This window comes from Polypterus senegalus, chromosome 4, assembly GCF_016835505.1.
Source record: "Polypterus senegalus isolate Bchr_013 chromosome 4, ASM1683550v1, whole genome shotgun sequence".
NCBI lineage: Eukaryota > Metazoa > Chordata > Cladistia > Polypteriformes > Polypteridae > Polypterus > Polypterus senegalus.
The window spans coordinates 66,665,645-66,681,583 of record NC_053157.1 but is presented as its reverse complement, the minus strand read 5'-3'; the positions used below and the strand labels follow the sequence as shown (position 1 = coordinate 66,681,583).

Here is a 15,939-nt window from a genome sequence, read left to right as displayed (position 1 = left end):
CAATTTAACATGAGGCAATGGTAAAACAAGCTGAATTCATACAACTCGCCACACATGTAACGATAATTGCCCCAGTGTTGGATGAACATGCATATCTGAATCACAAGTGTTATCACAGTATCAATAAATAGGTGGTCATGAATGCAAACTATATATTTTAGTAGCCAGCATATTATTCTGAGTTATACTGGTCTGGATGGGTGATTGATACCGAAATGTCACACAGATACGCTGACCTTAATACTCCATGAACCCCCGGAATATTCGCTTTGCCCAGGAAGGTTCAAGAAGGTAAGCGGACAATCTGGAAGCATCGGATAAACAGAGCTTGCAGAAGATAAGGGGAGATCACGGAGAGAGGCATGACACATCATGCTGCTCTGGAATTGGGAATTCAGTAACCGTGCAGGAATAGCCATGGCTAGTCTTAGTATAATTTTTGCTTTACGAGAGGTTTCCAATATGCCATAATAGCGTGAAAGTGATTCTTTAGGAAGTATATCTGTGGATTATTCATTGTTAAATGAATGTGCTGGGCTAAGCTTTCTTTCAGAGTATGTCTCAGTCTTTCCATCTCGGTGTACATTCATGATGCTGCAAAGTGGCAAATATTGCATAAATCTTAGAACAATATCCTACCTTATTATGTTTTCCTTCTTTTTTAATGTTTTATTATTATTATTATTATTATTATTATCATCATCGTCTTCTTCTTTGTGGTAAAGCCTCAGTTTTAGTTTCAAAAAATTATTAAACATCATCATGAGTGTCAATATGTGGCAAGGAATGCAATACAATTGTGACATTCGTTCTCATATGTGGCCTTTTACTCCTCAGTGGGACTCTGAATTGGTTGAAATTATTTTCTTAGTCATACTATTAGTGCAATTAATAGAAGTTATTCTGAGATACTTGATAAAATGGTCCCAGGAGAGTTTTTTCAGGTCACCTTTATTTGTTTCAAATACCATTCACTTGCTTAAGTAGCTGTTGTGCCAGTTTTAATAAAACGATGACTGCATTGTAATTTTTGTATAAATTATTTTAATAGATTTTCCTCGGGACATACAGTATTTTCGCAAAGCACACAAGATATGAACTAACCTAGCTGGAACTGATAATATTCCAGATGTGGGTGATTTTGCTTATTTAAATGATTTAGTAAGCTACTTTTAACATGCCGTTATATATAAAACCTTTAAGAGTTACTTTATGTATATGCTTAGGATACAGTAAGTAAAGATGGCTGTTCCATCCTGTTGATACTCTAAGGTAATCGTATAAAATGTATTTTATATATTTAAACAGTAATAAAGTTTTAATGCCTTATATGTGTTTTTTTAGTCAGAATTTTAATGAAAAATCCAAAACTACTTGCATAAACATGTACCTATGGTGTTTTAAAATTTCATTGGATTTATTATATTCCTATAAATTTCTGAACAAAATTCATAGTAAAGGATTTCAACAATAACTGAAAATGTGCCTTACAGTTTTTACTGTCGGTAACATCTCTCCATAACACTATTTTGGTACTGTTTTGATTCTGGGCAGTGGTGGCATTAGATCCTCTAAGCTTCATTCCTTAGGTAAAAGACATGGTGCAATCATGCCATCTTCAAAATACTAGATTTTTTCCATTTTATATTAGTAAGATTTGGATATTCTGGTTTGTCATATTTTCATTGGCAAAACAAGTTTATTCAGATAAGTAGAAATTTAAACCATGAAAATATACATTTGTCATAAATATTAAACACTTTTTTTTGACATGTTATGTTTTTATGAAGAACAATGTGAATCTAGGCATTGAACAACAAATGAAAATTAAATCATGTTTAAACCTATAGGCCAACTAGTAGATTTCATCAAGAAAGTGGAAGCAAAAGGACCTTTAACTTGTGATGCTGTGCTGAAGATTTTTTATCAAACCTGTAGAGCTGTACAACATATGCACAAACAGAAGCCACCTATAATCCACAGGGACTTAAAGGTAAGTCAGTATAAGACAGTGTAAGGCATTCAGTCTGGGCTTCTTAATCACCAAGGAGTCCAATTTCATATGTGTTCTTGTTGAACATACACATTGTAAGCATGAGAATACAGCAGTTTTTATTTATTATGTTTAACTTTGTCATTTGCAGCGAGTGAGTTAGAATGAAGCCACTTTTAATGCATTTATGTTTTGGCTTTTTGTTGTTTCACTCATCTGAGCTTTTGTGTGGTATTTGGTATATGATAAATGTTTTTGTTATTCGGAATCTCAGTTTAATTCCTCTTGCCATTACTGTACCTTTCTGAAATATCATTAATGCTGCTATTGTTTATTCTTTTGTTATGAATTTTGCAGTATAAAACAATTGATGTTAGAAAAAGATTTATTTGGGCATAGTATGAATTATTATGCCATTTATTTTTTTTTTCAAATTAAGTGTTTAGATGTTTAATTTGAAATATGGTAGAGTGAAGAGACAGATGTATCCAACTATTACCCTCAAAAAGAAAGAAACAAAAGCAGTGCCTCAAAACTCATATAGCATTCTTAAGCTTAACCATTGTAGCATGATTTTGTTAAGTTAATATCATTCTGGGTGGCACAGTAGCGCAGTGTTAACGCTGCTGCCTCGCAGTAAGGAGACCTGGGTTCGCTTCCTGGGTCCTCCCTGCGTGGAGTTTGCATGTTCTCTCCGTGTTTGTGTGGGTTTCCTCTGGGAGCTATGGTTTCCTCCCACAGTCTAAAGACATCCAGTTTAGGTACATTGGTGATCCTAAATTGTCCCTTGGGGTGTGTGTGTGTGTGCCTTGTGGTGGGCTGGCACCCTACCCAGGGATTTGTTCTTGCCTTGTGCCATGTGTTGGCTGGGATTGGCTCCAGCAGACCCCTGTGAAGGTGAGTTAGGGTTGGAAGATGACTCTCTGACTAATAGCATTCTTTGGTCCAAGTTTAGCCATGCAGATTCCATTCTCCATTCATGGAGTTCTCCCTTTTATAGAATGAAAAGTTTCAGTAGTTAATGGGTAAAAGTTGAGGAAAGTTAAGCTTTCAGTTTTCTACTGCAAGGTATCATCATTTGTATCTCAAGGAAGGCACTTTCTTATACAAACAGCTTCAAGTTGTCATTGAACCCTAATCCCGTCCTCTTTAGACACAGTACCTGCATGCAACCATTGACCATTATAAGTAACAAGACTGTACCTCAGTGGCTGTTGTTGTTCTTCAACTATTTGGAACTTGTTGGAGTCCACAAGAAGTATCACCACCACAGCTTTACAGAAAAGCAGAGTTAAGCTTTAATGCATGTGATGGTCCATTGAAGATATAAACTTTTATCAAAATGTAAAAAGAGAGGAATAACAAAATGGCCCAGTGGATCATAGAGGTACCCTGTATTATCATCATTCTTTTTGATGGTATACTTAATACACCACGGTTCAAATGTTGCCAGAAAACTAAAATCAGTGTTCTTTTGATGAAATTAACACAATATAATTGTTTGCTAGGTCTAGGAGACTGATGATAAATGGGGATTGCAGAGCATTCTTTGACATTTTTTTCTTTCCTCTTAATTGAATGTTGTTCCCCTTTACTCAAAGTGATTATGAATTTTAGAAATCATTTAAATAAATACTGTGAGTACTTATTTTAATTTAACATATTTTTTTCAAAATGAAATGTTGTACAGTTATGATTGGCAAAACCTTTTTCTTTATGGCAAAATCGCATTAGTCCATATATTTTGACAATTTTTTTAATTAAATTTATGTTGTTTTTAATTTTCAAATACTTTCCTTTGAGCTATTCCTTTGAAGAAATTAATTTGTAGGGTCAATTCGGATTTAAAAGAAATGTATTGGACACTAGTGTTTCAGGATTGTAACAATAATGCCATTTTAATTGCAATGGATAATCTTCACAGAGTTGGTGCACTATAGGCACACACACACACTCTCTGTCCTGTAATTTGATGAAATTACATTTATTAAAAATAGTGACAACTTCATACCAAGTTATGCTTTCATATTTTGGTGAAATTTTAGGAATCCATTATAAAAACTATGCATTTTATTAACTTTGTGAATAACAATAATACACGATCATTGTTTAAAATGCATATAAAGTGCACTTTTATTTTGTTGTATTTGCTTACTGCACCTTACTTTTAAGTTTGCTATTCTTAGGGTTTTGTGACTTTATTTGAACTGATTGAATGTAGCCTCCCTAGTGTTATTTTCATCACTGGAAAAATGAACAAATGCATTGAATTTTTTTCACCAACAAAAAAATGTTATATGTAACAGAAACAAGTCAATAACGAAACATCAACCCATTCACAGTAGGAAAGGTATGTCTTGTGTCCACTGCTGTGCTGATGCAGATTTAGTTCAGGTGCTTCATGTTTTAACAGTCATTAATGCACATAGGCACTGTTTTAACAGATTTTTTTTTATATTTTTCTGTTGCTTGAACATGACAGGGTAGAAGGTCAGTGCCTAACTCTCATTATCAACACCACCCATTGTGTTGTTGTAACCCATTGTCGGGCAACTGGTGCGCCATGGGCTTTTCTAGGGGCGCAGCAAAAACTTTTGTAAAATATTTAAAATTGCTAGTGTTTTGAACTTTTGGTTGATTAAAAAGATAATGTTTAAAAAATATATATTTTATGTTGGAAAAACAGATAACAGAACACTTACGGAAATGAAGTCTAAGAAACGCGAGAGACTTCAAATGATCGACAAGGAAATGCACGTCTCTCTTTTTGAAAATTGATTCTCGCATCAATCTCATATGTGCTGGAAAACAATCTAAACGTTCACATTAATTAAATTTAAGATTTATCCTTTGATTCCTTTATTAATAAAATGTCTTTCAAACTTGTAAAATTAACTGTTTTTATTGGCGATTGTCTACAGATTGTGTCGTCACGACTTTATGGGCAGTCCCTCAGGTGCGCTGCGAAAGAAAATTTTTGGACTTAGTGCGCCGCAACTCGAAAAAGGTTGCGTTTCACTGTTGTAACCCTATCATAGCACTAAGGCATAGTGATTTCCATGTTTCCTCTTATAAGAACATTGACAGTTGCTTATGTCCAGAGCATTGGAGATGAACATATTTATTGTCCTTCAACTTGATTGGAATCATTTTGCCTTTTTGCCACACAGCTACAGCACCATACTCTTTGATGTGACAGGAGTCACCAGTTGTATCATGCTAGTTTTATCATAAACATGTACATCAGTTTCCTTTAAAGTAAAATCTGGGGCAGAGTGGTGGCTAAGGATCTGCGCTGGTATCCCGAAGGTTGCTGGTTCAAATCCCCGTCACTGCCTACTCTGCTGGGCCCTTGAGCAAGGCCCTTAACCTTTAACACTAGAATTACCAGAGCCTACGAAAAAACTTGTAATTCCGTCCCACCTTAAATTGCTTCTTAAATCCCTTCACACCTCTCCGCCAGCGTCCTTTGTCTTCTAAATGTGCTGATAAAGAGAAGCTAGGAGCAGCCGGCTATTCCATCCCCCCACCAATTTAGAATGTGCTCGAACTTCTCTCAGCTCATGCCTTGATTGAGTATCTGGGAGTGAAGTGGAGTTTTAGAGTGGAAATAATAGATCGTTATTTGGAACACACACATTTCATGTCTGTTCCGTTTCTACAGTAATCTGTGTAAACACATTGTTAAAACAGAAACGTTTTTTATATTCTAGTAGTAGATGACAAAATGTAGGCATAAACTATATAATGTATGAAGCCTGAAGTCCAAATAGCAAAGAAACATTTTCACAAAAATAACACAATTGCGCTTTTATTCAAAAATATAACTGCAGAAACAAAAAGTTGCCTTAACATGCGACATTGACAGCGGTTTATTGTAACTGCATCCGTGGTTCAATAGAATCAGTTCCCGCTTGGGAATCAAAAGGTCATGAGTTCGGTCCTGCGCCACTCCGTTTTGAGAAGTAAACTGCTCTTAGTCTTACTATTTTAGAATAAAAGCATACATTTGATTTCAGTCTGTAACAGCCGGTGCAATTTATGATCCTTGTAAAGGTTAGCTTTTTTTTTTTTAATTCACTTTTCATTCTTTCAGTCGCGTTCAGAATCAATCCATACAACCCCATCTGACACGGCTGTTTTCACTAAAGACGCGCTATAGCTCTGCAGTGTACCACGATGCATACTAACGACCCCTAAAACCAGGTTCTGACACACAAACGCTGGCGAAGCTGCCTTCTTCGTATCTCACCGTCACTTGATTTTCTTTTTATTCAGTTTTATTGAGTGTTCCTGCCTGTCTCCGCATGTTGCTGTATGCTGTTTCTTTTGTACTCCAGGACATGCAGAGGAAAGAATGGTAAAGAGCAGTAACTTCGGCGCTATATGCAATAATCAAACACTCCCCATCTGCCCATGTCGTTCAAACACAGGAACATATATTGGTGTAAAAGTATAACAAAAGTGCACTTTTATTCAAGTGCACTTTTTCCATCACCTTTTCCTATAAGAAGCAATGTACACACTTCTCTCTATGCTGTGGTTTCTATTACACACCTGAAAGAAAGAGACAATACATGTGAAAATATCATCGCACTAATGCAATATTCTTTAAAAACGAACAGCGTCAGATCGGGTGTGAATTTATGCAGGAACTGGAAATTCTCTGATGCGGAACCTTCCCCCAGGGAAGAAAGTACAGTGTCAGGTGCTCATTCAGTGTAATAGGAACCATAGCACAGAGAGGTGTGTGCACGGCAACAAGTACACCTGTCATAAATGTAGGAAGGACGGTCCTTGGGTGTGTGGGAACTGTTAATATTTGAATGTGATGATTTTATATAGCACGGAATGAAAATCAGCACTTCTTAGCATTGCACCATGCAAGCTGTCGTATCAATCGCCTACTGTAACTTGCTTTCTTTTTTCTTCGGTTATACAGGTAGTCTTGAATAAAAGATGGGAACTTGTTTTGTTTGCGAAATGAAGTGTCTGCGTGCACTTTTCGTGGCATTACACGTGTATTTTTTGAGCATGCCCGTTTGAGCATACTCAAACACAGGAACATAAGTTGGTGTAAAAGTATAACAAAACAACGGGCAGATGGGAAATGTCTGATTATTGCATATAGCGCCGAAGTTACTGTTCTTTACCATTCTCTCCTCTGCATGTCCTGGAGTACAAAAGAAACAGCATACAGCAACATGCGGAGACTGGCAGGAACACTCAATAAAACTGAATAAAAAGAAAATCAAGTGACGTAGAGATACGAAGAAGGCAGCTTCGCCAGCGTTTGTGTGACTAAACCCAGTTTAAGGGGGGCGTTAGTATGCATCGTGGTACACTGCAGAGCTATAGTGCGTCTTTAGTGAAAACAGCTGTGTCAGATGGGGTTGTATGGATTGATTCTGAACGTGACTGAGAGAATGAAAAGTGAAATAAAAAAAAAAGCTAACCTTTACAAGGATCATAAATTGCACCGGCTGTTACAGACTGAAATCAAATGTATGTTTTTATTCTAAAATAGTAAGACTAAGAGCAGTTTACTTCTCAAAACGGAGTGGTGCAGGATCGAACTCGCGATCTTTTGATTGCAAGGCGAGAACTGATTCCATTGCACCACGGAGACAGTTATAATAAACTGCTGTCAATGTCGCATGGTAAAGCGGCTTTTTGTTTCTGCAGTTATATTTTTGAATAAAAGCGCAATTGTTGTGTTATTTTTGAACCTTTTATGAAAATGTTTCTTTGCTATTTGGACTTCAGGCTTCATACATTATATGGTTTATGCCTACATTTTGTCATCTACTACTAGAATATAAAAAACGTTTCTGTTTTAACAATGTGTTTACACAGATTACTGTAGAAACGGAACAGACATGAAATGCGTGTGTTCCAAATAATGATCTATTATTTCCACTCTAAAACTCCACTTCACTCCCAGATACTCAATCAAGGCATGAGCTGGGAGAAGTTCGTGCACGTTCTAAATTGGTGGGGTGATGAAAGAGCCGGCTGCTCCTAGCTTCTCTTTATCAGCACATTTAGAAGACAAAGAGCGCTGGCGGAGAGGTGTGAAGGGATTTAAGAAGCGAGTTAAGGTGGGACGGAATTACGAGTTTTTTCGTAGGCTCTGGTAATTCTAGTGTTAATTGCTCCAAGGGCACTGTACAATGGCTGACCCTGTGCTCTGACTCCAATTGGTATGCGAAAACTAACAAATTCCTAATACGAGAAATTGTATAAGGTGAAATAAAGAACAAAAAATCTCAATGCAGTTCAGGTGAAGTATAAAAGTATCCACTATTACACAGTACCCTTCTTCAAGCCAAGTGTCCACCAGTGATAAGTACAGATGATGTAGTGATGCCATATTGACTGTATTTGTCAACTCGTTTGATTTCTCTTCCAGTGTAAATGATTAATTTCCTGATGTTTCCAGAGCTTGCTTCACACAGCATGTGGAACTTAATTCTGAAGCATGCCTGTTTAGATGCATTGTACTATATCTATGACAGCCTTCCCTTGTAACCCTTGAGACTTTCACCAATATTTATGTCAAGATCGGGAACATGTACCTCTGCATATTTTTGATATATTTACCACAGTTTGTGCAGGTTTGGTGCTGGGTGATTGGCTTTATCATAGTTATTTGTAAAATGCAAATATTTAATAATGAGTGAAAAATAATACTCGGTCATAGAGTGGCTGTAACAACTGGTTTGTGGACAAGTACCATCTCTATACTGGTTTACCCACTATCCCTTGCTCTTTTTGTGGGCTGAAAAACATCCATGTGTCGTCTGCAGCAACAAGTAGATGGTTTACTATGACTTTTTTTTCTGCTCCATAAATAATCATAATCAACAGACAAATTTGGATCGGATATCACCCCTGAGTGGGCAATGAGAATGTGCAGGAATTTTAGTACCAAACATGGACATCACTTAAACTTGCATGTCAGAATCTGTTTCACTAGTCATGTCATGCTGACTGATGTTGCAGTGTAAATTTATTCTAAAAACTGGCTTTAAGGCTTCTTATTTGCAGTGTGTTTATGGCTGAAGGCTCCACTCCTCTCATGAATATTGATGCTACCACAGAGCTGCTATATATTACATTTTTTGCAGCATGATGTTATTTCATCCATTAGATGGAAGTAGAATACTGGCTTGAGAATTTTTCAGTCGTAACACTATAAAGCAGACCATTACGCTTCACTTTGAGTGAGACTTGGGGAATAACCATTATTGCATATTGTATTATGCATACTGTATGCATAATTATTTATCCAAAGCCTGTGGTTTGGCATCTATCATACTTGGGATACCGAAAAAAATACTACAAAGATGTAGAAATAAAAATTATCAGTTGTTTGGGCTTGCCATCTTTATAAGCACTCTGCAAGAACATCTTGCTTATCTAGTAAATCTGCTTGTAAATCGACTTTGACACACAGCCTTGTTAAAGAAAGCTGGAGTGTCTTACTTTATACTTCTCAAATTATATTAAATGGATTTCATAATTAACATTGGGATAAAGTTCACACATCTACTAAATGATTACTTGACAGGCACATGCTAATGCAATAAGACATGGCAATGACTTAAGTACAACTGTTTTGCCGAAAATAAATTGTGGCATGTGTCACAGAATCAGGAAATACCATGTTCACACTTCTTCATTGTTTTGCGTTATTTCCTCATCCAAATAACACAGGTAATCCACAGCATACAAGCTGAATCAGTTATACTCTGTTGCCTGTACCTCATTGGAGCACGGTGTGTTTTTTAAAAAAATATAAGGCATGCTACTTTTTTCTACACTTAAATGATTTATAACACAGGAAGACACCCCTTGCCATTCCTTATCAACTGTCCTTTCCTGTTTCTTGCAGATGAGCGTAAGTGCATGCATGTTTCAAATGCTGTATAGAAATTGACCTAATATCTCCTCTGTCTCTGAGGCATCTTTAAGATTTAACTTGCTAGGATTGTTGTCATAATTTGTAAAGCAGGCATCATACTGCCAGAATACAGTTTTTCTCCAGTAGTCTACTTTATTTTATGAAATAATTTTAATGCATACTTAGAGTAGGTATTAACTTAGATGTGAATCAGGCCTTAGTCTAAGGCAGGGGTCCTCAATCCCAGTCCTGGAGAGCCGCAGTGGCTGCAGGTTTTTGTTCTGACCTGGTTGCTTAATTAGAAAGCAATTCTTGCCAATAAAGCACTAACAAGCTATGAAATTAAATTAACTCTGCTATGTCAGGTCATTCTCATATCCTAGATTTTCTTTCCCTTTCTATCATGCAAATGATTTAAAGGCTAAAATGGACGAGTAATTCTCAGTCCTTCACTTTTTTCTCCTCATTTTTCTTCCAAGTATTTAATTAAACCCAATAGTGCAGATAAATACACACAGGTGTAAATGTAAATAAGCTAAATGGAGAAATGCTGCTCTCTCTTGTCATTTGCATGTTATTGGTAATAAGGAGCAATTAAAATAGCTGTTTAAGACAAAATTAAGCAATAAGGGCTCAAAATCACTAAAGTGAAGCAGAAGTGTTACTTTAGCAATAAGTGCTTTTTATTAAGCAACTGGGTTGGAGCAAAAACCTGCAGCCACTGCGGCTTTCCAGGACCGTGATTGAGGACCCCTGGTCTAAGGGCATTCTGATCAAGCTAGACATTACAGCAATTAATATGTTAAACATTGTTGAAAATGTCTAACTTGCTAGAATCTTTTATTTGTGCCATGGTTTGAGATTTTTACTTTAAATTTATGCATCCATTCAGTCCATCAAGCTTGTTTATTTAGCTAATAGCTAAGAGTCCCAATATCTCACCTAGATGCTTCATAAAAGTTGACAACATCTCCGCTTTAACTACATGTCTTAGTAGATTGTTCCTGATCCCTACAATGCTTTACATACAAATGTTTTTCTTTGCTTCTGTTCTCTTTGAATGTGACATTTGTTATGTTAGGAAAAGGTCTTAGGGGACCTTTAGAAGCTGTAAATTTACACAATTGAAAAACAATCTTTATCCAACTAAGTTGAGCAACCTGGAGCAAATCTGCATGAAATAATGAGCTATAATCACTTGTGAATAGTGTGGAGAGCTGTTACATATTTTCCTCAATTTTCTTTTACATAAAACAAATAAAAATATCAGTAAGAATAAACATTTATTATAGAGTATATTATTCAGTAAAATTAGGGAACTGGCCAGGTTATTTTTGTATAGCACTGTGTGGGTGGATGTTTAGATGAGTATTGTGAGGGAATAATTTAGAAGTAACAATAGTTAAGTTTCTTGATTTGCAGTGCACATTGAAAAATATAAAAATATGTTTTAAAAATGTCATACAGACACTGTTGAAATTGTCAAGTAAACAAGCAGAATGTTCCAGGGGGGTGGTTCAAGAAACTGGCTGATGTAATGTCCTTTCATGCACCTAGAAAGACTTGCTTGTTGGCACATATACAGTTTTCATAAAAGAATAAGAGCTGAATTCAAGAAATATTGAAGAACAAAGTTATAATGGAGAAATACTTTTATTTTAGGCTGGCTGAGCTTTATGCTAAAGCTCCTCATGTTTTTTTTTTTTTACCAATCAGAGTATGACATATTAGCATTAATTTGGCACTGTTATACAAATTCAGTTATTTATAAAATGGACCTTTCCCATTAAATTTTTGATCATTCTGACCATACTGTAACAGGCGGCTGTGATGGATGCTTCCTCTTCAGCCTGATCTGCAAGGGTAAATAAATTACACAGATTAACAGGCTTTCTCCTGCCTGGTTACTAACTCAAAAAGATTTTAATCAACCTTGTCCTGGTAGAGGACAAGTTTCTTTCTTTAATTAGTATGTTGATTTCTACCACAGTATGTGTGCATACATGAATGTAACAATAACTGTCATATCCTGAAACTTTTGTGTTCCTTATCCGAAATAATCTCCTCACATCTTTGTTCCTCCCACCTGAAAAATCTCGGCAAACAAATGTGTTATTAACATAGAATAAGGAAATGTCAGTTTTGTTATTGATTAATAGAATTATGTCAAGAAACTTTATAATAAAATTATAATGATGAAAATTAACAAGTGGATGTTCAAAAAATATGATAAAAATGCACACTGCAGCATTCTTGTGACTATAGAATGTCAGCAGAAAAGGCCAAAGAGTCTAGCATGATGTCTAATAATTCTAGTTCTGACAATGGCAGTTTGGGTGATAAACCAAATTTATTTTTAAATACAGTATATGTGTGTATGTATATGTATAATATATATATAGTCACAAAAATTACCAAAAGACATTGGGAATTTTTCCCGGCTGCAAAACTGATTAATAAGAACAGACCTGTTCACACAACTGAGTCCAACACAGAACTGATTAACTGGAAGCAAGCTTTAAAGGCAAGTAGAGGAAGTGATGTCATCAGGACCGGAACCAGAAGTGATATCGTTGGCTGCCCCAGAACCGGACGGGATTTCCCGAGAATGTTCTTTAAGGGATTGAGAGAAAGAATTCGTACACTTCGCCACCCCCTGGTCCGGCGTGGAATTACATCTATTCAGGCCCTTTAGTTGTCCCCTAAACACGTGTGTGTGACAATATATACAGTCAAATGAAAATGTTTGGGAACCCCTCTCCGCCTGAATAATAATTTACTCTACTTTTAACAAAATAGATAAGAGTGGTATGTCTTTCATTCCCTAGGAACATCTGATTACTGGGGTGTTTTCCAAACAAAGATTTTTAGTGAAGCAGTATTTAGTTGTATGAAATTAAATCAAATGTGAAAAACTGGCTGTGCAAAAATATGGATCCCCTTGTAATTTTGCTGATTTGAATACATGTATCTGCTCAATACTTATTACTTGCAACATCAAATTGGTTAGATTAGCTCATTAAGCCCTGAACTTTGTAGACAGGTGTATCCAATCGTGAGAAAAGGTATTTACGGTGGTCAGTTGCAAGTTGTGCTTCCCTTTGACTCTCCTCTGAAGAGTGACAGGCAGCATGGGATCCTCAAAGCAACTCTCAAAAGATCTGAAAACAAAGATTGCTCAGTATCATGGTTTAGGGCAAGGCTACAAAAAGCTATCTCAGAGGTTTAAACTGTCAATTTCAACTGTAAGGAATGTAATCAGGAAATGGAAGGCCACAGGCACAGTTGCTATTAAACCCAGGTCTGGCAGGCCAAGAAAAATACAGGAGCGGCATATGCGCAGGATTGTGAGAATGGTTACAGACAACCCACAGATAACCTCCAAAGACCTGCAAGAACATCTTGCTGCAGATTGTGTATCTGTACATCGCTCTTCCATTCAATGCAATTTGCACAAAGAAAGAAACCCTTTCTGCACTCATGCCACAAACTGAGTCGCTTGTTATACGCAAATGCTCATTTAGACAAACCAGATTCATTTTGGAACAAAGTGCTTTGGACTGATGAGACAAAAATTGAGTTATTTGGTCATAACAAAAAGAGCTTTGCATGGTGGAAAAAGAACAAGAAAAAAACCTGCTACCTACTGTCAAATTTGGTGGAGGTTCCATCATGCTGTGGGGCTGTGTGATTAGTTCAGGAACTGAGGCCCTTGTTAAAGTCAAGGGTCGGATGAATTCAACCCAATAGCAACAAATTCTTTAGGATAATGTTCAAGCATCAGTCACAAAGTTGAAGTTACAATGACTCAAAACACAGTTTGAAATCTACAAAGGCATTCATGCAGAGGGAGAAGTATAATGTTTTGGAATGGCCGTCGCAGTCCCCTGACTTAAATATCATCGAAAATCTATGGGATGATTTGAAGCAGGCTGTCAATGCTCGGCAGCCATCAAATTTAACTGTACTGGAGAGATTTTGTATGGAAGAATGGTCAAAAATACCTCCAATCCAGAATCCAGACACTCATCAAAGGCCCTAGGAGGCGTCTAGTGGTTGTTATATCTGCAAAATGCTCAACTAAGTATTGATGTCATATCTCTGTTGGGGTGCCCAAATTTATGCAACTGTCTAATTTTGTTATGATGCATATTGCATATTTTCTGTTAATCCAATAAACTTAATGTCACTGCTGAAATAGTACTGTTTCCATAAGGCATGTCATATATTAAAAGGAAGTTGCTACTTTGAAAGCTCAGTTCAATGATAAACAAAAAATCCAAAGAATTAAGAGGGGTTCCCAAACTTTTTCATATGACTGTATAATTAAATTAGAATATTTGTGATCTGTTTTGATAATTATAAATACTAGTGCTTGAATAAAAAATATGTAGTCCAAGTACTTTAGTATCTTTGGTGTCAGAGTGTCTGCGTGAATTTCTACCTTTAGAATTTTCACTGAAGGTATGTAAAAACTTTTAAACAGTTTAGGGCAATGGGGTTTATGTCCTCACTGATCATTATACTGCAAAACTCTTGTCATATAGGTTCTGGTAATAGATTAGATGGTAGGAGTTTGGTTTTTCCTTCACCTCAGTTCTTTGGAGAGGTGGTGTACCATAATCTAGGTAGAGACAAAGATCTCCCTCAAACTTTTTTCTAGACAGGTGTTTGTAGTAGTGTTATAATGGATTTTAAAGCAAATAAAAATGTACTTTTTATTATTATGTTTTGTACTAATGTAAATTGTATTTGCCATTTCAGATTGAAAATCTTCTCATCAGTCATCAAGGCACAATTAAACTGTGTGACTTTGGTAGCTCAACTACAATTGCTCATTACCCCGACTACAGCTGGTCTGCACAAAAGAGGTCTATGGTAGAAGAAGAAGTGAGTTAATTTAGATATTGTAATATTAGTATGGTTTAAGTACATATATTAATTAAATTAATTTGTCATTATATGTTAGTTTTCTCTTTTGCTAACTATTTTATTTAATCTCAGTTCTGACAAATTCTAAACCTGCTTACCTGTACTCTGCAGGGTAGAGAGCAGTAGCATATTATGTAAGCAATAGGTATAGCACAATTGACCTCATTGCATGTTACTCACATATGTTGCAAATCAGACAGTTTGCCATTGTGAAAAAGTCAATAACTTTTAAGTGTCTCAGTCTGGATCTGAATGATGTATGTCATAAATTTGAAATGATGACACTTCCTATAATTCCACATGCCTATTTTTACTTGCAGCAAATGATTATATTTAGTTGTGTTTTTCCTTTTGTATCATTTATTTCTTTTTAAGTAAGTAATTAAGTAGATATTTTATTATCTTTGCATTTTTTTAAGATCTTTTCACTAGGCAAATGCCTATTTTGTAAATCTGGAAGGTAGAACTATTTTTATGCAAAATTCTCCATTTTCATTTTTCTTTTGTAATTTTGATTGCATTGATATTTTACTGTTTGTATAATATTAGTAATGGTATTCACTTTGAAAAATGTTAAATATTGATTAAATCTCAACCACCCACCAAACAGCTCTACTAGATTTTCACCTGTGTGGATCCTTGAAAAGTTTTGAGAAGCCATTGACTAGACAAGGTGAAGGCAGCAGTGCATGTGTGGTTTATTGTGCAGCGAACACTATTTTTTTTCTTAGTATACAAAAGCTTGTGTGCTGCCAAGCCAAGTGTGTTTCAAAGTAGTGTGAATATTTGAAAAATGTAACTGCTAATATGGAATTGCATAATTAAAAGGAAAAAGTGATGTGGGTACTTTTTATGTATTAGAATATGTTTTAGCTTTTGGTAGGAAAAAAAAATAAAATATCAGTAATATAAAATATTTATGAAGAAAATATTAAAAGTGACATTTTGATTTTGTTTTTCAGCAATTAAAATTGCACAATATTTTATTTATTATTTTTAGGCATTTTATTTTCAAGGAAAATTTGCACAGACCAAATATAGAACAATTAAAATAAAACAAAAAAGTAAATCAAACAAAAAAAGAACCAGAAAAATACAACAATAAAGC

The 15,939-nt window shown here is 35.7% G+C and overlaps 1 protein-coding gene across 1 annotated transcript in view; it reads left to right on the top strand.

The window, feature by feature from the left end:
* The window catches only part of gak (cyclin G associated kinase), a 137,176-nt gene that overhangs the window by 25,929 nt on the left and 95,308 nt on the right, over window positions 1-15,939 (top strand). Inside the window, exons 5-6 of the mRNA XM_039750796.1 lie at window positions 1,851-1,993; window positions 14,664-14,789. Coding sequence (XP_039606730.1) covers window positions 1,851-1,993; window positions 14,664-14,789 — 269 coding nt within the window. The remainder of the gene's footprint in view (window positions 1-1,850; window positions 1,994-14,663; window positions 14,790-15,939) is intronic.